Source organism: Echeneis naucrates, chromosome 17 (genome assembly GCF_900963305.1).
Source record: "Echeneis naucrates chromosome 17, fEcheNa1.1, whole genome shotgun sequence".
Taxonomy (NCBI): Eukaryota; Metazoa; Chordata; class Actinopteri; order Carangiformes; family Echeneidae; genus Echeneis; species Echeneis naucrates.
Genome location: NC_042527.1, coordinates 16,251,054 through 16,277,744, shown reverse-complemented (window position 1 = coordinate 16,277,744; position 26,691 = coordinate 16,251,054). Strand labels below are relative to the sequence as shown.

At 41.8% G+C, this 26,691-nt stretch overlaps 2 protein-coding genes across 9 annotated transcripts in view; both read left to right on the top strand.

Moving 5' to 3' along the window:
• Positions 1–12,838, top strand: part of insra (insulin receptor a) — a 41,820-nt gene extending 28,982 nt beyond the window's left edge. The window contains exons 7-22 of one of the 2 annotated variants that reach the window (XM_029523963.1): positions 1,864–1,990; positions 2,584–2,837; positions 4,852–5,019; positions 5,639–5,837; positions 6,356–6,636; positions 7,104–7,243; positions 7,820–7,979; positions 8,347–8,446; positions 8,537–8,604; positions 8,745–8,974; positions 9,084–9,194; positions 9,407–9,566; positions 9,817–9,946; positions 10,283–10,417; positions 10,700–11,041; positions 11,138–12,838. In XM_029523963.1, the coding sequence (XP_029379823.1) occupies positions 1,864–1,990; positions 2,584–2,837; positions 4,852–5,019; positions 5,639–5,837; positions 6,356–6,636; positions 7,104–7,243; positions 7,820–7,979; positions 8,347–8,446; positions 8,537–8,604; positions 8,745–8,974; positions 9,084–9,194; positions 9,407–9,566; positions 9,817–9,946; positions 10,283–10,417; positions 10,700–11,041; positions 11,138–11,270 (2,738 nt within the window). In that variant the 3' untranslated portion in view covers positions 11,271–12,838. Of the gene's footprint in view, positions 1–1,863; positions 1,991–2,583; positions 2,838–4,851; positions 5,020–5,638; positions 5,838–6,355; positions 6,637–7,103; positions 7,244–7,819; positions 7,980–8,346; positions 8,447–8,536; positions 8,605–8,744; positions 8,975–9,083; positions 9,195–9,406; positions 9,567–9,816; positions 9,947–10,282; positions 10,418–10,699 lie in introns of both variants that reach the window. The other variant, XM_029523964.1, reaches the window with a different exon arrangement.
• Positions 12,839–13,572: 734 nt separating this feature from the next.
• On the top strand, positions 13,573–25,763 carry arhgef18a (rho/rac guanine nucleotide exchange factor (GEF) 18a). 7 transcript variants are annotated; one of them, XM_029524128.1, is made up of 22 exons: positions 13,573–13,793; positions 14,018–14,126; positions 16,924–17,197; positions 17,298–18,010; positions 18,358–18,453; positions 18,808–18,948; positions 19,108–19,358; positions 20,529–20,654; positions 20,834–20,951; positions 21,135–21,386; positions 21,851–21,927; positions 22,019–22,200; positions 22,298–22,353; positions 22,463–22,642; positions 22,897–23,028; positions 23,470–23,519; positions 23,611–23,670; positions 23,756–23,803; positions 23,961–24,434; positions 24,569–24,875; positions 25,170–25,274; positions 25,452–25,763. In XM_029524128.1, exons 5-22 carry the CDS (start codon positions 18,363–18,365, stop codon positions 25,607–25,609), a joined length of 2,808 nt encoding a protein of 935 aa, XP_029379988.1. In that variant the 5' UTR covers positions 13,573–13,793; positions 14,018–14,126; positions 16,924–17,197; positions 17,298–18,010; positions 18,358–18,362; the 3' UTR covers positions 25,610–25,763. The 7 variants fall into 7 exon arrangements, with proteins under 7 accessions (XP_029379988.1, XP_029379991.1, XP_029379993.1 ...); XM_029524131.1 differs by lacking the exon at positions 16,924–17,197 and having other exon boundaries at positions 17,873–18,010; XM_029524127.1 differs by lacking the exon at positions 13,573–13,793 and having other exon boundaries at positions 13,800–17,197; positions 17,298–17,390; positions 17,873–18,010.
• Positions 25,764–26,691: the final 928 nt, after the last annotated feature.

The following is a 26,691-nucleotide window of genomic DNA, read 5'->3' as shown; positions in this document are numbered from 1 at the left end:
TCTTCATTTAGTTAGACCATGATTTGGATGAGTCCTGTTTATCCTCAGGTCAGTCTTCGACTACTTCTTATTGTCCACTCAGACGCATGTGGTCTGGACAAGGTCTACATTTTCTGTTTTGAATCATGAAGGCATTTGAGACCTCTATCTAATCGAACGGTCTGCGCGTATAGTGAGATACGCTAAAAGGGTTTCTCTTGTGTTTGATATGAATGGTCTTGTTGATCTTGTCCAATTTCCCACTGACTCCTGGTTGATAACTTGGACCATACTTCTGTTCCATTTCACAGGAAGACTGCTGTCAAAAATACTGTTGCAATTTAATTCTTAACTACACTTTGTTCAAAGTGAATTGTTATTTTACACCACAGTTATGTAATTTTCTTTAACCAGACTGAAGGCAAAGACAAATATTAGTAGAGTAAATATATTTTTGTTCGTCAGCTAAGACTAAGCCAATTTAATTTAGGACGATAACTAGCAGTTTGCGGCAGCACGGCAGCATAGAGGTAAATGCTGTTGCCTCACAACAAGAAGGTTGCGGATTCGATTCCCGTGCGGAGCTTGCATGTTCTTTCCGTGTCTGCATGGGTTTCCTCCCACCATCCAGTTCACCCAGTTCATTGGTGACTCTAAATTGTCCGTAGGTCTGAGTGTGAGTGTTTGTCGATCTCTGTCTGTCTCTGTGTGTTGGCCCTGTGATGGACAGGCGACCTGTCCAGTAGGGGTGAGAATCTTTTACTATCTCACGATTCGATTTGAGTCAGATTTTTTTGGGCTATGATTCAATTCAAAATTGAATTCAAAACCATTTGATTCATAATGATTTCTGCTTCAAGCTATAGGTGTGCAAAACATCCTCATGATCTACTCCAGTCTGCTTTGCCAGACAGAATGACAAATGGAGACATTAAACTTTCTCACATTTACTAAGTTTAACATTTATCCATGCTTAGATGGAATTGTTGCATAAAAGCAATATCACATATTGCTTAAGTAACAACAATAAAAGTGTCTTTATAAAAGAAATAGTGCAGTTAAACATGGGTTCCTCATTTTGCAAACCTTTCACACTGTGAAGCTGATGTCAAGCTCAGTCTTCCCAGGCAAATAGAGCCCTATAAAATCTGTGTTCACGAAAAAACAGAATTCATTATAAACACGGAATAACACGTAAACACATAATACACACACATGAACACACATAAACTTTTTTTGTTGTTGTTTGTCTTCCGGAATAAAAAGGAATGCATCTGTTGAGAAAATGCTTTGAGGAGGGTCACTAATAATGCACGCCCTCCGACCCATGAATGAATGAAGGAATGAATGTGGTGACTTGAGTGTCGTGGGTGCAGTTCAATTCCCAGTGAACATGTCCAGGTTGATTGGTGACTTAATATAAATGTATGTGGTGACCTGAGCAGCACGGTGGCACAGTGGTTAACGCTGTCGGCCCGTAACAAGAAGGTTCGATGTCTGACCAGAGACTAGAGACTGGACTGCAGAGAGTGGAGACTAGACCACATCAGACCAGACCCAGCGAGACACTTAAAACACTGTCTCAGGGTTAAATTTTCGTAGAATTCTCAAAACAAAAATTAAAACGGATTTTGTTCAATGCCTTCAACGAGGATGGGCCCGGTTGAATCTCTCTTTCCTCCATTATTGTAGTTTCCTCCTTGTTTCGGTGCTTACCGCGCATGTGCATGTTGAAGAACTGGCTCTGTGGTGAAAGCAGGATGTCTCGCATACAAAATGGAGGCATCTAAACCTGAAGTGCTGATGATCTAGCACAAATTGCTAGGTAATGATGATTTGAATATAATTATCTGTTTTGCTTTGATAAATAAATGTCTCTCTCAGGTGAGAACCACGTGTTGAAGTTTACCCAGATCCGAACCATGGGTGATAAAATAATGGTCAAGTGGGAACCCTTCTGGCCTCCAGACTTCAGAGATCTACTCGGATTCATGGTGCTTTACAAAGAAGCGTGAGTTGATTGTCAGTCATCCTTCAGCCATCCTCACAGTTTCACTTGGATCTCTGCCAATTAAATATAATGTTTTTTTCTGTTTAAGCACTTAGTAGATAAGAAAAAGATCTGGTGGACACGTAAACATGAAAAGTGCATGATGAAATGTAAAATTTCACACACGATGTGCTCAGGCAGTTCAACTTAGCTTAGCTAAGTTTTTATATATATATATATATATATATATATATATATATATATATATATATACAGTATATATGGCATTGAAACTAGAGAACATGCTGACTGGATATAGGTTGCCTTGAATTAATTTGAATAAATAACTTGTTAGTTGTCATTTTCAAATCTAGTTTATTGAATGGCCCACCCCACATCGTAATAAGATGAGGAATGATCCTTGAATGGTCAACGCCATCGCTTAGAGCTGGCAGCATGTTGAGGGTGATGTCTGCTCAGCTCTTTTTCACTGATGATAAATTGCTTTAAATCATCAAACTGAAACTCAATACCCCTTCTGAGGTGAAATGCAGTTTAGGCCTACATACAGCACACTTTTCATTTGGACACTGATATAGTTTTTCCCCAAATAGGCCTTTTCAGAACGTTACAGAGTTTGATGGACAGGACGCCTGCGGCTCCAACAGCTGGGTGATTGCTGATGTGGACCCTCCACGTCGGGTCTCGGAGGGGGACAAAGAGCAGTTTGAACCAGGTCATCTCATTCTGCCGCTGAAGCCCTGGACTCAGTACGCCATAATGGTGAAAACCCAGCTGTCAGCCTCTGATGAGCACCAGATCCACGGAGCTAAGAGCGAGATCATCTATGTCCGCACCAACGCCACCAGTAAGACTGATTCAGATATATGTTGTTCACTGCTTCATCAGTACAACAAATAAATCTGCTGAAACTGGACTCACTTTGCTCAGCAAAAAAAGACCTAACAAAAATAGTCAGAGCACTTAGATTAAATATATTTAAATCTATGAATAGCCCGCCACTCCTGCTGTGGCGTCTCACATTATAATTCTAACTAATTACCTTATAGTTTATCGGTTAAATGTGATATAATAAACAATAACCAGGTACTGTGTACTTTTATCATTAGGCATTAAAAGTCTTAAACTTATAAAGTAAATCCCGCAGAAACCTTGCCTGTGTGTGCACCCAGAGTCACTCCTGTAATGATTTCTCCTCACATTGTACATGAGATGATGCACTTATTTTTAGCCTCGTCTTGAAGCCACATTTCCTGTGATACTATCATTGACTGGTGGAGTCAGTGGTGGTGAATGTCAGTTTGGCTGCTCCAAAACAGCCCTGGCACAAGAACAGGGAAGGAGAGACAGATGGTGTGATTGGCCGTAGGTGCTGCCGACCTACAGGGCGCTGCCTCGTGCAAGGTGTCTGCAATAGTTGGTCATGCAGTGATTACATGTCCCTTCCCCAGAAACTAATTGTACTTCCCACCCACACAATGTGTGGTGTGCTGTGTGGACTCGTAGTCATGATGACCTGCATAACTGGCTTACTTTTACACAATAGACGGTTCCTTCCTGATAAACGACGTGAACATGACAAACACGACAACTCTCATGGATCTAGCTGTTTGCCAATGTCTGTGTTCTTTTTAATCAGCAGGCCTCATCTTAGCCTGACGATACGCTTAAACCAGTGTGTTGCACTGTCATGAAACAGGACCAACATAAGCACAATGTGACAACAGAGCTCCGGTCTCTGTGTGTCCTAAGGATTTGATCTGACATCCCCAGATTCGTCGACGCATCTACTACCACCACCCACACACTTCTCTCTGTACTGTGCAGAAACTAAACTTTGGTCCAGGAATGACTTTTAGATCAATGTCACCAAATACTTGTTTTGCAGCTTTTAAATACAAGTAACATCTCTGTTATATTTTAGTTTACATGAAGTAATGGCCAAGTTCTGCTGTGCTGCATTTCAAGAGCAGCTGGTGATTTTTGATAGCATCAGTCTCAACTAGCAGTAAAGACATGTGTCTTTTTCATATTTGTAAAAGACGAGCAGATGATAAGGTGGCAAATAAATTTTGTGTTTTTACCACAAAATTTGGAAATAAAAAATGCCACTGCCTCCAAAAATAGTGAAAACAAAAAGTGAAACAAAAAATCTCAACCACAACTAAACACAAAATAAGAACTGAACTAAAACTCCAAAGGCTACACTGTAAAACACGATTAAACTCAACCCTAACCCTAAACTAAAACTGAAATATGACAAAACACCAGCTCTGACACAGGGAGGAAGAAATACTTGCAGTTTTTGAAAGTACCTACCAAAAAGGCTGTCACTGCTGATGCCCATGTTACAGAATTATGAATAAATTAGTTCCCTCTCACTAACTGTAGACAAAATAATTTTTTAGTACAGAACGTGTTTATAGTAGTAGTCCAATCACCAAACAGAAAAAGGGGGAATACCCATCGCAGGCAGCTGCTGGTCACAGAGCTACACCCTGCCAGGAAATATGAAATAAGAAATTCAAATGAGATTGAGACGGGTTTTTTTCCTTTTTTTTTTTTTTTTTTTTTTTCAAAAAGCCCAATGATTAATTTGTTGACATCTGGTAATTGTGACATCAATCTCTCAGAGTTTTACCCATCATCTCAAAGTTTTTTATAACTGGCTTTCTCGTACTAATTGAATTTGATACACACCTTTTACATCCCCAATTCCAGAAAAGTTTGGACGCTGTGTATAATGTATATAAAAACTGAATGCAATGATTTCCCAATAGAACATAAACAAAATATCAGATGTTGAAACTGAGACATATTGTCCTATTTGCTTCCTCTCTAATTCTGTAATGTCTCCCCAGAACCTTCTGTTCCGCTGGACCCCATTTCTTCATCCAACTCTTCCTCCCAGATCATCCTCAAGTGGAAACCTCCCAATGACCCAAATGGCAACATCACTCACTATTTGGTCTTCTGCCAGCGCCAGCCTGAAGCCAGTGAGCTCTACAAGTTTGACTACTGTCAGAAGGGTGAGTGACACTGTGTCTGCTTTTTATTTAGTGGTTCTGTTTTTTGCTTTTTTGTTATTGTTGTGATCAGACATACAACCATTATGTACTGACAAAGCAAGAAAATCAGTTTTGTTGTTTGTTTGTATGCTATTGTTGTTTTTTTTTATTATTAATATTACTGTAGGTTGGATAATGTAGCTTAAACTGCATAAAACCTTGTAAGACTATCAAGACCTTCCACTCGCTCTGACTCAGGTTCAGACAACGTTCAGACATTTATCTCAGTACAGTTTTTCTTGTCACAATCCTGCCATCGCTGCCCTTCCATATTAGCACACAGCAGAGCCCAAGCTTCCCTCTTCTGAACTCCCGTCACTCCCACAGAATCAGAGAGCTGGGAGTCTGCGGGGAGGTCATGTCATTAGTAATTTGTCTCCACTACAGAGGGTGAAGACCCAGAGATGACAACGACAGACCTGCCCCTCAGGCGTGTGTGGGAGAGTGTGTCTGTGGATATTTTTGCATCAGACTTTATGTGATTGTGATTGTCTCTCAGCTGTCATCCCATGCCCTGGGATTGATTGTTTTTGTTTTGTTTGCCCCTCTCTGGATGCCATGTCTGCCTCCATTTAACCAGGGATGAAGCTGCCATCACGGGTGCCCACTCAGGTGGACAGTGATGAGGAGCAGAAGTGGAACCAGACAGAGGAGCAGGGCCAGGGGACACGATGTTGCGCCTGCCCCAAAACTGACAAGGAGCTCAAGAAGGAGAAAGAGGACTCAGAGTACCGCAAAACGTTTGAGGACTACCTGCACAATGAAGTCTTTGAGATTAAGTAAGATGGCCAACAGCACATTCATCTTTTTAAGAATTCCACATAAATAAAGCTGTAGCACCTGTGTTTTGAGATTTAAGAATGATGTCCTCAGGAGAACTGTATTTAAGGAAAGGAAAGGAATTCACCTTGAAAACATTTTGTTTGTTGTCAAATATTTTATTTGGAGTTCTTATTTAAGAGGTTCAGCAAGACTTTTATTTTATTTTATTTTATTTTTTTGGCTCATCCCACCATCAGGAAAGGAGAGACGAAATTCGTAGGTTGACAGTGTTGCACTCACAGTAAAAGTGACTGCGATAGTTGTGTAACATGAAAAAGAAGGCCAGAACAAGAAATTCAAACTCTGACCTCTTCCTCAGATGATCATTTTGAGTGTCAGATTTTAGTTTTGTTAGCTTTCATCCTTTTTTGAGTGCCATTATTTTTATTTCAAGCTTACTTTGTTTCTCCACCCTCTAAATCACTTGTGGGGCTTTTATGCATTATGTAACGCACAAACGTGTTTCTTCATCTAGACAAATGAGACAGCGACGCTCTGTGATGGCCATCGCCAACCAAACACACGTCTTTCACACCACCGCCCCGAGCCCACCTGATGGCACACACATCCCAGAGGACGAGGAAACATTCGAAAGCACCAAAACTGTGGTTACAGTCCACGCAAAAGAGTCCACCGTCATCTCCAACCTGCGGCACTTCACCAGCTACCAGATTGAGATCCATGCATGCAACCACCCCACTGACTCGTCCCGCTGCAGCATGGCAGCGTACGTCAGCGCCCGCACAATGCCAGAAGGTAAAACTTCACTCTGCAGCTCTGCAGAGCATTTTTATTTTCATGCACAGTTTAACAGCTAAATGCTTGATATCTTACCAACCCAGAGAAGATTTAATTAAGAGTTAATATTCAGCAAATGTTTGACAGCTGTTTGCATAACACGTTTTAATTTTATAACATCATAATATTTCAATGAAACACTTGAGCAATCACTTAGCTCACCATCCATGCTGTCTGACCAAATATTGTCAAATCAAGAAGCTTCAGTTGCCATAATGGATCCATTGTTTTACACTAACAATTATTCTCCAGATTAAAACTGGAGAATAAAAAACTGTCAAAACTGAGTTGAACATCCCATTTCATCATCTGTCATTTTAATGTTATAGCTAGAAAGCTAAAGATGTGTACAAAGCTTTCCTCTCTATTCTAAATAAAAATGAGCTTTAGTCAAAATTTGATTTGTGATACTTTTGTCACCACAGACAAAGCTGATGACATCATGGGTCCCATCAATTGCGAAGTGACAGAAAATACAGTGCACATCACATGGCTGGAACCCGTGGCCCCCAATGGCATGATCATCTTGTACGAAGTCAACTACAAGAGACTGGGAGACACTGAGGTGAGAAACACATTGGCACACACATCTGCCATGCTATTACTATTATTATTCTAGTGTGTGTGTTCTGTGGTTGGGTGGTTAATGGGTTCATTGTGAGTTCACTAGTGCAAATAAACTAAAGCAGCTTTCATGTTTCCCGTCTACATTAAACACAATAGTTCTGTTCAGTAATGAAACACAATCAAATTATATGCGTGCATCTGAAAACCATCCATGCAGCACAAATAGGAGAGGCGGGGCTTATTTTATTAAAAAATTTTCCGTAATGCTCTCAGTAATTTAATTTTTCTGATTACTTCTTTGGAGAAGTAATTTAGGCATCGCACCATGCTTAAGTTGCCATGGAGATCAATCTAAAAAGCACTTGTCTGATGCTGTAGATTTTTATTTGCTGTGGAAACAAACAAAGAAACCAAAAAAAAAAAAAATACAACCAAACTTGGACGTTGCCACAGAAACATGAAAAACATGAAGCAGTTTTTAAGATGGCTGAAGAGAGCAGGTTTCCTTCTACACAAGTTAAAAGATATTTAAAACTTGGACATCATGATCACATGATGTTTTCGTCCACTGCAGGAGCTGCACTACTGCGTGTCGAGGAACATGTACAAAGTAACCCATGGCTGCAAGTTGAAGGTGATGCATCCTGGGAACTACACGGTGAGGATCAGGGCCACATCACTGGCTGGGAACGGCTCCTGGACCGAACCCACGTACTTCTATGTCCAGGATGCAAGTAAGTCTCCATCTGCTCAGATGGCAAACCAAGCCAATGAAGGAATAGTTTTACTTTGGCTTTTTTACGTTTACGAGACACATCTATCATGGAATTATTAAGACACATTAATAAACAACAAACACGCTAGCATCTCGCTGAGTATACTGAGTATACTGACCCTATACGTAAGCCCAAATACATGCAGTTGTCTTTAATTACAGTTTTACAGCACATAATGAAATGATTCTACTGATTGTCACTGAAGCAGTTACTTTAGACAGAGCAGCAAATTGAACCCCTGATGTGCAACTTGTGGGTTTCATAAAAGTTGTTTTTGTTGTTCACCTGAATTATGACTCATCGTCTGGGCGGATGTGTTTAACAGGCGATCCTCTCTACGTCATGAAGATCGTCATTGGGCCGATCATCTGCTTTGTTCTGCTGTTGTTTGTGGCCGTGACAGGATTTGTCATGTTCAAGAAGAAGTATGCATTAATGACATCCTGTGAAATGCATTTTTCTGACTTTATCATTTTTTCCATTGTTATACTAACATGCTTTTCTTTTTCCTTCAGTCAAACTCAAGGGCCAAGTGGTCCCATCTACACTTCTTCAAACCCAGAATATCTCAGTGCTAATGATGGTAAGAAGAGGGTTTACGCATTTTGCTCAGTGTTGTGTAGTGTTTTTTTGTTTGTTTGTTTGTTTTTAACCTTCTTCGTGCTAACACTCACAAACTCGATTATTATCAGCTGCAAAATGTCTCTGGAAATGTGTTTGCAGTGTACGAGGAGGACGAGTGGGAGGTGGCCAGGGAGAAGATCAACATTTTGAGGGAGCTGGGTCAGGGATCCTTTGGCATGGTCTACGAGGGCATCGCCAAGGACATCATCAAGGGGGAGGGGGAAACACATGTAGCTGTGAAGACCGTGAACGAGTCAGCCAGCCTGAGGGAGAGAATCGAATTCCTGAACGAGGCCTCAGTCATGAAGGCGTTTAGCTGCCACCATGTGGTGAGAAGAGTCAAACCGTATTTATATTGAACATAAACACATGGAGGTCATTGTGTCATTTTGTGATGGGATAAAACTGCTACAACTGAAAAACTCCTCCTCCTCCAAGGTCCGTCTGTTGGGTGTTGTGTCGAAGGGACAGCCCACCCTGGTGGTGATGGAGCTGATGACCCATGGAGACCTGAAGAGCTACCTACGATCGCTGCGACCTGACGCTGAGGTGATGAGATCACAATCAAGGGACTCTGAAGTGGTTCATTGTTCTTATATTTGTTATTTATCCTTAGTTATCTGAAGATCCTCTTTTTTTGTGATCTAAGAAATAAAATGAATGGTATTAAAACCAACACAAAATCATGAGTTACTGACATGGGAAAAAAAAAATCAATGTGAGCACTTCAGAAATTTAAGTTGTCTTCTTGTGTTCCTCAGAACAACCCGGGACGTCCACCGCCCACCCTGAAGGAGATGATCCAAATGGCTGCTGAGATCGCAGACGGCATGGCTTACCTTAATGCCAAGAAATTTGTCCACAGGGACCTGGCGGCCAGGAACTGCATGGTAGCTCACGATCTTACCGTCAAAATAGGAGGTGTGTTCTTGTTTTTTATTATTATTATTATTGTTTGGCATGACACACAAAGCCATTAGTCTAGTTAAAAACCCACTTTGCTGTGGACTGATCCCTGATGGTACTGGGATAGAATAACACCTGAATTCTGAATTCAAAGAGACCAAGCACATCACTGACACAGAAAAGCTGTTGGAAAGTTAAATTGGACACTTTTCGAAACAACAAGTCGGTGCATGTTTGACTGCAGCTGACTTCATTTTCTTCACAGACTTTGGTATGACGAGAGACATCTATGAGACGGACTACTACAGGAAAGGAGGGAAGGGCCTGCTTCCGGTCAGGTGGATGGCACCTGAGTCTCTGAAGGATGGCGTTTTCACTGCTCATTCAGACTGCTGGTCAGTGCTGCTTCTAGCTGTCAGTTCTGGACAAAGCATGTGTTTAAGTTTAATCATTTAATTTTTATGTATTTTATGATGTTTTTGTCAAAAAGGCAAACCAATCTCCCAAGTCCAGACTAAAATAACAAACAGTCCATGCATTACAAATAATAAAAATAAAAATAAAAAGACCAGCTTACATGCTTTTCATTTGATGGTGTTTACCATCAGAGAAGCCGCTGCCTCTGCCTTTGGTCGGTCTGTTCACTGCATCAAGTGTTTTTAGACACTACTGTGCTCGTGTCTAATTGGCCTGTCCTCATTCTCCCCGTGTCTCTGCTGCCTGTCTGCCAGGTCATTTGGGGTTGTGCTGTGGGAGATCAGCACCCTGGCCGAGCAGCCTTACCAGGGCCTGTCCAATGAGCAGGTGCTCAAGTTTGTCATGGACGGAGGTTACCTGGACCGACCGGACAACTGCGCTGACAGACTGTAAGCACTTCAGATATGGACTGAGAATTTTTACTTTTTGGGGGGGCGAACGAAATGTTTGTGTTACTGCTGCTATTGATGGGAGCAGGAAGTTTCTATGATATTTCTTGGTATTGTTACAATGCTGAACATTGTGACTGTTGTGTTGTATTTAATGGCGTCTCAGCTGCATGGGAAAGACAACTGTTACCAGAAATTAAGTAGAAATTATCATGGAGCAGACTAAGATTTATTCTGTGATCTGTGATTTAAGTGTGGCCTCACTCCTATTTTTTCATCCAGGCACAACCTGATGCAGATGTGCTGGCAGTACAACCCTAAGATGCGTCCCACCTTCCAGGAGATCATTGAGATGCTGCGAGAGGACCTGCATCCTTCCTTCCAGGAGGTCTCCTTCTTCTACAGTGAGGAGAACAAGCCGCCGGAGAGCGAAGATTTTGATCTAGACATGGAAAATATGGAGAGCATCCCGCTAGACCCGTCGTCCTACTCCCAGAGGGAACAGTGTTTGGACAGAGACGAAGCCTCCTCCATGGGCCTGAGGGGCAGTTATGAGGAGCACCACATCCCCTTCACACACATGAATGGGGGAAAGACCAATGGACGAATACTGGCCCTACCACGGTCAGGCCCCTCCTAACATACTATACACATCCCGCGTATTCACATCAATGCTATAGATTTAAATATATTTTTGCCTTTTGTTGTCATTTTATATAGATCACACTTTTATCACGCTCTCTACAGAAGCCCCTCAGTGCAAATCTCAGGACCTTATTTTTCTCCTCAAATGCCACAAATACACACTACAGAAACACGGACACAAGAAGACGGACACTTTTTTTGTATTTAAGGATGAATCTCCTGCGTCTCTCTTGTTAATGATTGTAGTTTATATACTGTATATATATATTGTCAAGTTTGTGCTAGACTGGGTGGATAATGGATTCAACTGTGAAACAAACTCTTGACAAACAAGAAGGCTGCTATACCCACTGTCCCTCCCTGAGTCCAGACTGTGTACCCAACAAATGGGTTCATCCCTGGGTTGCTGAGTTTTTTTTTAAGAAAAAGTGCCCTTCTATTTTGTCTGTGGCCTATATGGAACTGTCATGGAACTGTCATGGAACTGCGCGTATGTCTTTGTGCACGTGGACGACGAACTGATGAATTGAGAGACCCTGGGAACTCTGTCGGATGGTCAAAGTCGGCCGATCCTTGAACAAACTCTCATCCACTGGAGAAGCTGGTTGAAGTGGCTTACCTCCTCCTCACACTCTGCAGTATTCCAAAACGGCTCACCGGATAAACATAGGAATCGTCGGGTTATATTTTTTTTTATTTATTTACCTGTCTTTCTTTTTTGTTTCTCAGTTTTGAGTTTTCACATTTACAGCTGAAGGATATTTAAATAGTTTTCAAAAACATGTTGGCGAATGAGTTCCTCAGATTGACCAATAGCTACTTCTTTGGTATATTTTAGTGGGTCTAGAAGATTAAATATATAAATATATATATATATATCAATATATTATTGATGTTTTTGTACATAGCTGATATGTTGTCATCCTTGAGGTGTTACCAGTCATAGAAAACATTTTTACATGTTAGTCTCTTATGTTTATTTTTTCTAATCCAGAAAATCATACTAATTAGCTCTTTTTGGACTCGTGATCAACCAGCAGCACTTGGTCTTTTTGCTATGCGATGCCTGGGAGACGAAGCATTCGCCGTCTTCAGCTTAAGATGTCTGCCCATCATATCAAGATCAAATAAAATAGTGCTGTAAATAATGCAGCAAGGTGCATTCATGAAGAGGCTCTGCCGCTTCTTATTTTCCAGATGGTGGTGTGTTGTGTGTATTGTGGTATGCTTTCTCTCACTAAGGAGAACATGGAAAAGCAAGGCTTTTGTTTCCAACAGCCAGCTGCGCACAAACATCATATACGCACATTGAAGTGAGTGTACATGCAAAATAGAGCTCAATGTCAACATATTATATTTGGCAGTAAAAAAAAAATCCAGTTCCATTTTGTTTTAGAAATAACAGCTTTTTTAAATAACCACTTAATTCTAAACAATGAGAAAACATTTAGCAAAGATTCTTCAAAATGGGTTATTGAAAAGCTGCAGCAGGTACAACACATACTGATGCATGACGTTTTCTTTATTCTATATACATACAGTTTGCATATATTTACTGTAGAGGCAGTCATTTCTGATGAAAATTAATCAAATCATAAATATTTTCTGTGGATCAGACTAGTGCATTGGGTGTGACTGAAGTGCAATGAGGCCACCTGCTGGACAAAGAAAGAGAAAAGTACCCTGAATGTGATCACATTTTTTTGGCTGTATACTGCACAGTGTAGTGAGGAGTAGGACAAGGCAAAATAAAGGCCCAGATTTCAAGGTATAACTTCATTAAAACAAACAAGTGAGAGTTAATGTCTGGAATTTCTGAGACTCAACGAGATTTGCTATATGACCAAGACCAGGGGACACTGGTCCCTCCAGCAGAAGTTTTTTACTGGGGGAGGGATTTTTCCATCAGAAATCTCTTTTAGGGAAAAAAGGGGGGCTAGTTAAAGTACACGTGGCTTCACATACCTGAAGCCACGTGTACTGTGATAATACTTTTTCCTTTTCCAGTCCAGTCCAAGTCCATTAAAATTACATTAACATTAATGAAGCTGAGGCCTGTTATAACTTCAGTGTTGATCTGGAGGGCTCAACATAATGAGGGGAACAGGCAAACATATCAGATTGGCCTTTTTTTTTTTCCTATTTTGTAGTTCAATGCAAATACAAATAGATGTAGTGTTGCTTTTACCAAAGTGAAAGTTTTGCCTCCACTTCAGTTATTTTCAAGAATAGTAGCTGAACCGGCTCTGACAGCCGTCCAGAAGCGTTTACAACACATTGTCTTACATGATCCTGACACACACACACACGTTTATCCAGACAAAAACAAAAACACTTCATACCCATTAGTTTTTATGCACGACAGGGAAATCCCTTTCTGAGAGTCAGTGTGGAGATAATGTGGAAACTTGCAGGGTAAGCCTGCAGGTCTCACCGGCAGAGACTTGTCATGTGTGCATTCATTTAAAGTGTGTGTGTGTGTGTGTGTGTGTGTGTGTGTGTGTGTGTGTGAGAGTGTGAGGAGCTCGGTCCTGCAGCATGAACCGGCGGATTGTGTTGAACTGCACAAAAACACAAAGCCCGGAGAGGAGAAGGAGGGCCGACCCGCCGCCGGGAGGCCGGCCGGGACTGCAGCGTCCCTCCTCCCGCTGCACTTGTTCCTCCGGACACAGCTTCTCATTTAGCCCGACCTGTTGTTCCTGCTGCAGCCGCTGCGTCACCTCTCCTCCGGGTAAGGTTGAAATAACAACAATAATAATAAAAATAATGAGATAAAGAGATGAGCCGGACGGACAGGTCCTGGTTAATTTGGGACACATGAACAGATTTGTAGTTCGACAACAGCTGTTTCCAAAGATGGGCCTCCGTTTTCGACGCGTCCAGGAAATAACACACGGATTTAATTTTTTAATTGATTTTTTCTTTCTTCTACGTCGCACTTTAAAACAACTGCAGCGGTAACTCCAGGCCGTCGTCGCCGGGGTCGTGTTCAGCAGCGCCAGCGGCCATTTGTAAAGAAAAGCGGCGGAGTCGGTGGAGGAGGACGGCCGCTGGAAGCTAACAGGTAGTCGGTCACCTGCTCACCTGTCACCTGCCTGTGTGCCTCCGCAGGTTTGTCCGGAGCCGCCGAGACTTTATCCAGACTCCTGCATTTCCACAGAAAACAACACAGGACACTAAAGATCGTGTCCTTTTAATCCATTTCATCAATTTTACTGTGATTCCACTCTTTTCAAACTTTTAACGGTTAAAATGGCCGTTCCGCCGGCCTGGTCAGCTTCCGTTGTCTTTAAAGTGCTTTACTAATAAAGGTTGAGTTGAATAACAAAATATACCATAATGTGTTATTAATAGAAGCTTTAAAGGTTAAAATTGAAGTAATACAACAATCCGTCGTTATGAACTATAAATGCAATTAAAATAAAAAAAAAAATAGTGTTAGTTTATATGCGGGATGATATTAAGTGTAATATCAAGCTTTAACAATAAGTACATCAATAAATTTAATATAAAATGACCAGAAACTTTAAAGTTTTCAATAGAAATGTTATTTCTGCTTCGACTTCACAGTTGAAACATCTTGATTAGCCAACAGTTTAAAAGCTGGAGCTGGAGTCATGGATGGTTTACTTTGTATTAACACAAGTTTTTGATTGAAAAAGACGCACAGCATAAACAACACAAACAGGTGTCGACAACCACACAGATTTTCAAAACGACTGCAAATCATTCAAAACAACCAGAAAGAGAGATAGAAGAGCCACCTAGAGATTAAAAAAACAACCTCCAACCAATTAAAAACAACAATGAAGGTACACAAACAACGATGAGCGACAAACCACACACAGCACAATTGCAAAGGGGGTGTGACACAAACACAGAGTGGCCCTGTAGTATCAGAAAGGATGGGTCTGTTCCATTTAATGAAGTTGGAGTTGCAATGGCAGGTAAAATATAAATACTGAAATAGGTTTACTCAAAGAAACGTAATCCCCGAAGAAAGAAAAAAGTTGTGAACATCTATCTTGAAGTTGTGAGACTGAGATGAGCTGAAGAGGGGGGAGGTGTGAGACCGTAACGGCTTTTAAGCATAAAATGACAAATCGTGAGGGTGATGTGGTATTTCTGGAGTCTGCAGTGACCAGAAGTATATTTACTTTCATTTCACGTTGAATTTAACTCCTAGGAGACTGACAGAAACGCTTTGGCATGTGTTCACAACACACTGAAGATAAACACTCTGCTAGTATCTGGAAGTTAATAAGTAAGCCGTGTCAAGGCTGGTGCATGTGACCACAACACAGACGGTGCAAAAAATAACTCCTGTACTGAATTAACTCCCTCTGTTACAGTGCAGATAACGTGAAACAGAAAGAGTCTCTGGAGTTTATCAGGAACAAGAGTAACACAGATCACTGGTGTCTTTGTGTCAGCGCTTCCTCATGCTGATGGGTACAGCTACAGGATTGATGGCCCGGCAGGGAGAAGACTATCAGGCACTTTGTCTTTTTGTGAGCTTTGATAGTTCTGTTGTTTATGTCACTTAGAGTCCAACTTTTTAAGTGAAGCTGCTTTCCACAAACAGCATTTAGCAGTTTTCTCATATCTTTCAATCTTCTGCAAGATACTTGGCAGACTCGTTGGTCTTGTTTTGTCTCTTGTGTTACTTAAGGGAATGACCTGTATTTCATGCTGCTCCGCTCCTTTTCTACCCACTGATTCATCTGAGGCGTGGTCGCCACTCTCAACAAGGGCCTGATCCATACGACCACAATATACAGTGAGGCTTAGAGACAAGCCGGGAGAGAAAGTGATATGAGACTAACACTCAGGCGGGTCGTGGACCAGAACATTGTGTTTTCTTTTGTTTAGTTTAGTTTAGTTTAGTAGTTTACAGCACAACAATGAAATTTAAAACATGCTATTATTGGTGCTACAGGTGATTAATTTGGTCCGTAACATGGCAGAAATCTACAACACACAGTTGGTTCACACTGCAATTTCAACAACGCTCAGCTATCAGATGGACTGTCATGATCTGACTTTTGTAGACGTTCATGATCTCCAGAAAATGAAATATTTTAATTTAGGTGACTCCCCCACCTTTGACTTTTCCTGATAATGATCACACTGTCTGGATAATTGGCACCAAATTTGGTTTTAATGGTATTAATGTCTCCCAGAGGACGAATCTTGGTGAGCTTGGTAACTTTTCCTCTGGTGCCACCATCTATTGGATGGCTAGACTTTTACAACGTTTGTGGTCCCCTAATCTTTTTTTTTTGTGCACAAGCCCAACCACAATGTGCCAAAAAGAACGCTGTCATATTTAGTCAACTTTTGTGATTACAACCGTTGCTAAAATGGATGTGCAGCCGTAATGCTTTGGCCTTCTTGAATGCAGAAAATGTGCAAAACCACTATTATTGCATTTGCAGTATCAGCGTTGTGATTTAGATCAAATTTTAAGAAGAACAGTGCTGTTTGCTAAAAGCAGTTTAAAGTTTTCTGAAACACTGGAACGTTATTGTATCCCATTGAAATGAGCTTCACTCACTTCCGATCCTCACATGGGTGAGGCTGGGTTAGGTTTAGGGCTGGGAGGGAAGCTCCGGTGTGAGTTAATGTCACAGTTTCTTTAGTCAAACAGTTGTGTATGATTTGGGTGTGTCTGACATTTAAACAACCACTGCGTTTCTTCTAAACTCTCAGAATAGTGATTAGACAAGGATGGAGTTGTAGGCTAGAAAGTCAACTTTTTAGCTGAGTTCATACCTCCCATCGTTTTTAGATGTGGAAATGTTCTGGTTTTTCACTGTTCAAGATCATTTGTTCAGTGCGATTGATGTTACCTCCCACAGCATGGAGCAGCTCTCCTCCATCTGATCTCCATCCACCAGCTTTACCACTGCCACTGCTCAATCGGGTGGAGGGCTTTGTATGCAACAGTGGTTCAGTCTCATAGACCCTCGAGGATCCATTTGAATGTGCACACACATGCAGACGGAGCCAGATCACCGTGGACCCTTCTTCAGTTTCTGCTGTTGTTTTTTTTTTAGCCACTGGTTGATCGAGATTTTTCCGCTTTCTGTTCCTTCCGTGGAAAACAAAAAGTCAGAAGTCTATAAGAATAAGGTGAGTCACTTGCGGATGAGAATATGATTTGGCTCTGAAGTCACGTACAAACACAAATATGAGGAACATAGACTAGATTTAAATGGTTTTCCTGTCATAGGATTATTTGGAGGGTGAGAAGGTTTTCGTACCCCATTCTGCAGCCATGTGAATCTCAACGAGGGGAGAAAAATTGTGAGAAGAAAAGAATCTGGTAATCCTGCGTCTGGTTTGCTTCTTAGGTGTGGAAAAAAACAACGTTGATCAATGTGTCTCTTCTAAAAATGACAGAATATGTTGTTGTTGTAGTGCAGCTTTATGTTCTCCTGCAAACTTTTATTTGGGTCGCTGGCTGAGAGCTCATCTGACTCGAGCTGTTCTGTCACATTTTGCCAAACCAGTTCCCTCTCCACGGGGGTAGATTAGTTTTGTAGCAGCCTGCTGTTGTGGATTCAGCACCATGAATTGCACTGTCTCCTTAAAACCCAGATTTCTAATAATCTATTATCTCATAAAAGCCTCCTTGTTCTGATCCCTGTAGAGTGAGACGATCAAGTAAAATGTCTCTGGGCAATTATTGGTTCATTTGTTTTTTATTTTCTTACATCGAGTCGCCATGAAAGTGTTGGTTAGGCCTCTGTTCCTCAGACATTATTCCTCTCCCTTTGCTTCCCTGTTTTTCTCTGTCTGGTTCAGCTCTGGGGAACTTGTTTCTGTCCTGCCGTCCAATGGCCGCATTACCAACTTCCATAGTCCAGGTATGACTCTGACTCCCTCTGAGAAATACAGTCTTCAGCCGGCTTCCTCTTCTTACAACTGTACCATAATTCCCAGGTTGGTGAAAATGTGTTTTGACTTTGTCGTTTTTGGTATGTGGGTCACATTCGTAGTGCAGCTGACAGAGTCCTAAATGATATTTTACCTCACACATGACAGAAATTCAAACCAGACGTTCAGATTAAAGCTTTCATCTGAGTCATGTAATGTATTTTGTCATCATTGTGGATGTTTTTCTTTTTTGCCATCAGGGTTTTGTTTTAGTTCACATCAGATATTTAAGCCCAACCATCCAACTCATGAATTAAATCCCTAGTGTGTGTGTGTGTGTTTTTGTGCTGACATCACATTTTAATTTACCTGCTGAGCCTTATCTCATCTCATACCAACTAAACCCTGTCCAGTGCCAATGGATGACGTGGATGGCTTGCGGTTGAAGCTCTCCTCTGAGGACTCTGTGTCGCTGGCTTCCTCCTTGGCTGAGCCCATCAACCTAGAAGGTCAGTTGGTAGGAATGAGGAGCTGCTGAAAGCTGCTTGTACCGTCTGTCATAACAGCTGGATTTTCTTTCCCTGCTGATGGAAACCTCAGTTTCTGTGAAGTTTAATCCTCTCCTGTTAAATATGAGTGTGTTGTTTTTGATTAGCTTTAAATAGAATTTTGCTTTGTTCACTGTCACTTTAGTCACAGTGACTAAAATCTGGCTAATCTGGTTTAAGATTTTTCTTGCCAGTGAAACAACCTTGTCTGATATATTTAAAAAAAAAACCTTGCCCAGTATACACACTCATATGACCACAGATCATGAGCTTTGTTTTAGTGATAGAAGTCCTGTGACCTTGTATGATTCCCAGATTCCCATTATGCTTGGCTGCGAGGTGTGCTTGAGACCGATGCCCAGAACCTGGAGGCGGAGTCCTGGAGTGTGGCGGTGGAGCAGAGTTACCTGAAGGCTCTGACCAAAGAGGCTGTTAAAAGACAGGATGTCATCTATGGTAGGCTGCAGCAGCAACTTAACTCAGCTTCACTCACTTGTCTAATTTAGAAAAGGTGCTTTGCTCAAGGTAAATTTTCCTGCAAGGGGCAGGCTCTCAAACTGGTCTTTATTATAACAGGCACAGAAATAAAAAAGTGTCTCTTTATCAATTTCCTAGAGTTGATCCAGACGGAGATGCACCATGTACGGACCATAAAAATCTTACTGCATGTCTACATGCACGAGTTGAAACAGTCTCAGCTGATCGAGGAAACCAGACTGCAGCAGCTATTCCCCAAAGTGGACACCCTCCTCTTCTACCACCAGCACTTCCTCAACCGCCTCAAAGTACGGCAGAGCCAGTGTCAGGAGGAGGACAGCCCAAATGGCTACCAGATAACTCAAGTGGGGGATATCCTCATCTCTCAGGTACATCACAGTTCAAATACTTACAAGGCTGGATTGGATGTTTGCATGCAATATAAATGATCTTGATCTAATCTTAAACTGATCTCAATGAGAAATACTGTTTTCAGGGGAATTTCCTTGAAAATGTAAATGTAAAAGTTTGAGGGGAAAAAAGTTCTTCCCACAAATGAAAACATCATTGTTTACTCACCTTCAGGCCAAAATGTCAGTAAAGTTTGCATGTCAACATAACAGACAGTGAGTTTGAGGAACTTTCCATTTAAGATCTGGCAACTGGAAGTTTGCAGAAATTATCAAAAGGAAGATGAATACGTTATTCGATAAATATACATTTATCATAATTGATGTACACAATATTTCCTGCTGAACATTTACGGCAAATTTAACTGCTTTCAAACGCATTGAGGCCTGTGCATTCAGGTCTGCTGTTTATAATGTGTCCTGAATGTGGCCCAGAACCAAAATTTAGGTGACCTTAACACTTATACCACGATCCCTCTTGTTGCTTTGTGTTGCAGTGCAGCGCTGACATTGTTGATATTGTGACAGACAAAAATACGGGAACTTGTATAAACTATTGGTTCAGTATTTGTGCTGCATTTAGGGATGAATATATGTGTACTTCCTTAGTGACACTTCACATTGGTCCACCCCTCTCCGCACTTGTCGGTCTTTGTATGTGCTGACTGAGTGTGCAGGTGTCCATAGGAATGCCTGGTATGTCTGTGGAAGGGACTGCAGGGTGTGTTTGCTCCATAAGCCCAGGAATGATGCTGTCACCAGCATCACATTCCCAGCAAAGCATCTTTACCTCTTTGGGTGCAATATCCTGAATGCACAGAGGCAGTAGAGCTTTTCATTGTGAATTATAGCCTTTGTCTGTGTTCAGGACTGCAAGCGAATTAAGAATTCAGTTTTATTTTCATCTGGTTTCCAATTTTCTTATATTAGCTCTCCTAATGCCTCAGCTGTGCATGTGCGGTTGCAACATGTCAGGTGTGTTTTGGCAGCAAGTGATTCGAGTCAAACTTTGTGTGGGGGATAAAGCTAAAACTTCCTCTTTCCTCTGCTCCCTATCCAAAAATAAACACATTCAATATTTTCATTACCTGGAAGAAAAGTCTGTGCCCCATTTTCTTTTAAAAATATAAATGAATGTGTCTGCAATAGTTTTCAGATGCGGTGGGAGAGGGCATGAAGGAGTGTTATGGTCATTTCTGTCAGCATCAAAATGAAGCCGTCAGCTTCTACAAAGAGCAGCTTCAGACCAACAAGAAGCTGCAGATTCTTATTAGAGTAAGTAATCTACACCCACCGATCAGTTTCCATACACTTCAACACACAATGAATTGAAAAGGCTGGACTTTTCACGCTTCATACCAAATAAACTCGTCTGTGATGCCTCACCCAAAATGGCAAACTAGCTGTTACATATGCTAAATTTTATATGAACAAATGTTTCTTACTTTCTCCAGAAATTAGGTCAGCTGTCTCTAGTGCGCAGGTTGGGGATCCCTGAATGTTTTCTGTTGGTGACTCAACGGATCACAAAATATCCCGTCCTGGTGGAGCGAATCATCGCAAACACTGAAGGTGAAATCTTGCCGCTCATCATTTGGTACTATTAGACTTCTGAAAAGCTGAAATTACTTCAATTCATTTGGCTTCCTTCTGATATAAAGTGACACCAACCGTACCATGGTCTTTTTTTATGCAATGTCTTCATGAATATAAAAAAATGTAGCTTGATAATAATGCATTTCATGCTCCTTACAGCTGACACAGAAGAGCACACGTCCCTCGTCGAGGCTTTGGGACGGATCAAAGACACTATAAGCCAGGTGAACACTCAGGTCAGTGACTATGAGAAAGTCGGCCGTCTGAGAGAGATCGGCATGCATCTGGACCCAAAATCTCAGGGCAGGCAGAAGGATGGACAGTTGTTCCGCAGAGAGGATCTGATCCAGGGGAACAAGACCATGCTCCACGAAGGTCCCGTCACCTGGAAGTCCTCCGGCAGACAGAAAGGTTTGTGGAGTTCATTGACATTGTGGCTGAACTTTTCTTCTGTGTGAATGTAGTGAGAATGATGTTTTGTTTTGTTACATTCTCTACACTACAAGGGAGACACTCTTCTTCTGCTTTAAATGAAAGAATTGTATTTCCTTCTGCATAAGAAGACATTTATAGCACATTTTTGTGGAAGAGCATGTCAGAGAGGAGGTCTGATCATCTTCAAATGTGATGTCCTGGTTTTCCAGTTTTGACTCAAGTGCAAATATGTGTGTAGAAAAATTAGACTAAAACTAAAAATGTATATAAATGCTTGAATCTGGAGCTTCAGTTTCAGGGTGAATTCTCCTTGTTTTAATATCATTAAGTGTCAAAAGACGAACAGTCTCACGAAATGCAAGACAGATGTGTCGCAAGCCGTGGCAGCTCCAGTCAAAACATGTGCTTGTGTGTTGTGCTGTATTCATCTTCCCCTGTAGACATTCATGCTGTGCTGCTGTCTGATGCGCTCCTCCTCCTACAAGACAAAGATCAGAGGCTTGTATTTGCTGCAATGGTGAGTTGTTACACAAACAGATAGTGAATATTATAAACGTAAGCATGATGCGAGGCAGATCATGATTGTTTGATCCTTGTGACTTGTGCAGGAGAACAAACCACCGGTGATCTCCCTTCGTGGGCTGATAGTGAGAGAAGTGGCCCATGAAGATAAAGCCATGTTCCTAATCTGTGCCTGTGCCACCAGCTTGCCACAGATGTATGAGATCCACACGGGCTCGAGAGAGGAACGCATCACCTGGACCACCCTCATACAAGAAGCTGTGGAACAGTAAGATGAGAGCAGATTACACTCAGTCCTACACTCCAAAAGTATATCTTTAAGATGCATCTTAAAAACAAAAATGAGTTGGATGTCTGTTCTCCAGCTATCCCCAAGAAGAGCAGCAGCGTGCCCTGATTTCCAAACTGCAGCACTATGAAGGTAAAACTTCATATCAAAGATCACACATAGCAGCTGGTAGACTTCCAAATGTGTTTCCCCTGCAGATTTATTAAACACGTTTTTTTTATTTTGTGTTGTTGCTCTTCAGATGCTCTTAGGGAGAGGGATTTCCAGATACTACAATGTCTGACAGAGAAGCAGCGGATCTTTGCTGCATTCTACTCCAGCGTGTTGGAGCAGGAAACACCCCACAGGGGGCTGCTGCTGCGAGGAGACGCTTCTGACCTCCAGCAGGGGGGAGTGCTGCTCCAAGGAGCCATGGATGAGGGTAAGTGCTCAGACAGTGACACCATCCAGATATGTGAATTATTTATATAACTGACTCAGTTATTGTCACAACGGGGATAATTAGGCGGTTTACACTTTCAGTAGCAGTGAAAAAACGTTTCATGCCTGAATGAGACACAAGTAAAAGTGAAACATTCAGTTTATGTTTGTCCTCACTGCTTCGTCATGACTCAAATAGCACCGATGATCTCTGTTTAGGAGGATTAAGGAGCTGTGGTTTTCTTTTGTCTGCAGTGAAAAACCTGCTGAGCCTGCTCTTCTCCAAGATAAGACACCCAAACCTTTTAATGGAAGAGAGTAGAGAGCTCTGGATGGGGGAGACCTTGGGTGACGATGACAGTGACTCCTCTGCAAACGCTGTGAAAAGTAAGATGTGTTCTTTTAATAAAGTTTGCACATTATAAAAGTAACCACACAGTGGTCACACCGTTTTAATCGGACAAAGCTGGAATAAAACTACAGGAACAGCCACTTCAGGAGAAACACTATCCTTTATGCGTCATACAGATAAAGCCCAATTATTAAAGTCTTAGAAGACAGTAATAAGTCCAAATAAAACACAGTTAATGTTTTTTAGCTGCTTGTTTATGCTCAGTGCTGCTTTTTAAAAAGTTTCTAGAATGGCATTGTATTTTTTATTTTTTTTTAGTTTAAGTTTACACAGATTATGCTATTATAACAAAGTTTCTGTGCTCACAACACTTTGCTTCACACAGTCATTGCACCACGTCCAAATCAATATTTTATAAATTATCAGCAAAAAGGAAGTAAACGTTTATATAAACAGACTGGATGTATAATCCTCAGATGGACACGTAGCTGAGAGGCCGGCCAGTCCTGAATGCCTGGAAGAGTCTGTGAGTGAGACAGATGTAAATAATTTGAACCTCACTTCCACCTGGAGCTAAAATATCTCATATTTACGTGGCTCCTTTTATTTTTCTGAAGGCTGATGAAGAGACACTACCAGGGCCAAACTGCTATTCAGCCTCCAGTCATTTCCCTGAGGTAACTGCTAATACATATTGTCCTAATCGTTTTCCTCTCTGTTGCCATGCATGTTAAATCATTGATAACTTATTTTTCTCTGTAGATGAATGACAGGTTGATGAATCTTTCAAGGACGCTCCACAGCTTAAAGGTAAAATACTGTAAACTGCTCCAAAAAATGGATTGCAAAGGTGTTTGTGTGTGACTTTATGAGAAGAATGTCATCATGGTTTCTAAATCAAAAGTAGCATACTGTGTTGTTGTTGTTGTTGTTGTTGTTTTTTGATGTCTTCCTATTCAATCCACAGGCAGTCATCGCCCAGCAGGACAGCCAGATTGAACTGCAGCGCGCTTTTCAGTCAAACAGCCAGCAGCCCTCTCGCCATTACAACAATGTGCTGCTCGAGCAGGAGAAGCAACGCAACCTGGAGAGGCAGAGGGATGAACTCGCACACTTGCACAAGCTGCAGGCTCAGCATCAGGAGAAGCAGCTGCGCTGGGAGAAAGAGATGGAGCAGCAGAAGAAACAGATCGAGGCTCTGGAGGCTCAGGTGCAACAGAGGGAGGACGAGTGCAGGAAGTGGGAGGAGAGGCTCAACGAGGAGAGGGCAGAGCTGGAGATGCAAAGGGGAGACTACCAGCGGGACCTGGAGAGGCTGAGGGAGTCCACAAAATCAGTGGAAAAGGAGAAGGAGCGTTTGGGGCAGTGGGAGGAGAAGTTAAAGTCAAAGTCGAAGCACATCTCGTGCACAGGACACGCCAACTATGATGACTCCACACAGGTGAGGAACGATATGAATCAGTCAGTCCAATTATTGTTGCTAGATTTGAGTTCAGTTTAGTCAGGGAACTGACTTAGGAGGGGTGGAATGAACAAAAACATGTGCAATAAGTTATGTTTCTTCTTTCCCTCTAGCACTGGAATCTCTCCAGTTATCCTTCATTCAGGGGCAGCATGATGAACGGTGCAATTCAGGTTTTCGCTCCAAATCTCACCAACTCCAACCTCATGGAAATTCCACCAAAAGTCCCACCGCGCAAGGAGAGCATCAGCCTGCAGCCCGCCAAACCTGAGCTGCCCATCCACCTGATCAGCACCACCAACCAGGTCTACAAACCTCCTGTGGTGCAGCAGCAGATCCCCACCAAGCTGGCTACTCTGGCCAAGGGAAAGGAGAAAGGCTTCAGGACGAAGGGATCGCACCAGAGAACGCACAGTGCAGGTCGGGACACGGCCCTGTTGGCTTCATCTGCTCCTGTTTCAGCAGGACTGTACAGTTTGACACAAAATGTTTCCCTCCATCTTTTTTTAATTTAAATACAAACAGGTCTTTGCCATTCATTCAGTTGAACTATACACTAAATATACAGGCAGACACTTCATTTGCTTAGAAGTTGGTCCCAAACATTTAGCTTCTGCTGAATGTTGTGTAAGTTTCGTTCTCCTTCGAGGATGTACTTCAAGCATAATCATAAATAAATAACACAGGAGCCCATTATTGTCTTTCTACCTCCAGCCTCTATAGACGTGAACCAGGTGCTGCCCATCCGAGTTACAGGGAAAGAAGGTGGCAGTCTGAGAGCCAAGAGGAACCAAAGTCCTCAGAGGATCTACCAGTCAGGTACAGACACTCAAAGAGAAACGTGGCCAGACGTGGCATTTAAAAGAAGTCTTTGAGAAGTCAACTGTGAGCAGACGAAATGGCCTGTTAAAAATTTATTATAACCAGCTGTGACAGCACCGCTTCTTTCCTTTCATGCTCTCTTTCGGATTTATTGATACTTGAATTTTTTTTCAGATATCTTCAAACCACCTGGCTCCGCCCTCAATGTGAAATCATCTCAGTCCTTCAGTACGCACAAGTTGAGCAGCAGCAGCAGTGAGGCTCCACCTGCACCGCCTCCCTTCCCCAAAGAGATTCTTGAAAAAGGCAAAGAGAAGGTAATTTTCCTTTAGTCACAAACTACCAACGGAGATTGGATGAGACCCTTCAGAACAGGACTTGAACATGTGAAAGGGGCAGTGGAGCTGTGGAGAAGTGACTTCATGACATTGACAGTTGAACTGGGGAAAAAAAAAACAAACTGATGGACTTGTTTTATAAGAAAAACTGTAAAAAGCAAAAGCTTCAACCATTTGTAGTTTTGGGAAAGATCATATTTTAAGATATTGCTAAAACTTCGCTTTTTTTCCTGAAAAGTTCCTTCTTTTTCTTTTTTTTTCTTTTTTTATAATTTTTATTTGAAATGAGAGTAGGTCGCCTGTAACAATTTAGCACTCGTATCTTTTAAATTGTTTTCTTTTCCATTTAATGATTAATGAAGCTCCAAATGGACAAGTTTACAACTGCTGGCAAATGAAGTGCCAAGCACATAATTACACTTACACAATCATGATGAGTTAGGTCTCCTTGACCTGTGTACTGAGTGCCTGTTCCTCAGAATCTGCTCTGATCAAGGGGAAATTAAAAAGGATTGTTGAAGAGTTCGTGTCTGCACCCTCACAGGACATCTGCTGAAGCTTTAAGAGGACACAACTGCAGTTTCTGAGCGACTCTTGATACAATTCAACTTTCCCCACTTAAGGGGCACATTTTTCTCTGGTAGAGAAACAGACTGCAGTCACGTCTCAGTTCCATGTAAAATATCTTTCAAAGTGATGTTTCAAGGAATAAAAAGATGGCCGACTTTACAGCCTCAAGCTTTTTGTAGAGACTTGGTGACCTAAAGAAGCAAAAAAACGTGAAACACGTCCAGGGCGTTTAAAGGAGTCCGTTTTGTTTTCTTTTGTTTTTTTAACTCGAAGGATGAGCCATCGTGATCGTTGCAGGCTTTGCGTGCAGCCTTTCCTGTACAAAGCGTCATTTTAAAGTTCACCCATCTGAGAGGGAATAATCATGTTTTCTGTTTTTGCTGCCATCTCTCCACAGCAGCTCAGCAGAAAACACTGTCCAGAGTAACTTTTGAAGGCGTCCACCTGATTTAATGGGAGGTTTCCTCTGGAGTTACTGACTTGTATTAGCACTATAGACCCAGTTT

Bases quoted from the DNA above. Each gene is read 5' to 3' on its own strand.
- arhgef18a (XM_029524133.1), top strand. From the start codon at position 18,363: ATGGATGACGTGGATGGCTTGCGGTTGAAGCTCTCCTCTGAGGACTCT. The intron at 18,949-19,107 runs GTAGGCTGCAGC...TCAATTTCCTAG, and splicing joins AAGACAGGATGTCATCTATG to AGTTGATCCAGACGGAGATG. The intron at 21,387-21,850 runs GTTTGTGGAGTT...CTTCCCCTGTAG, and splicing joins GTCCTCCGGCAGACAGAAAG to ACATTCATGCTGTGCTGCTG.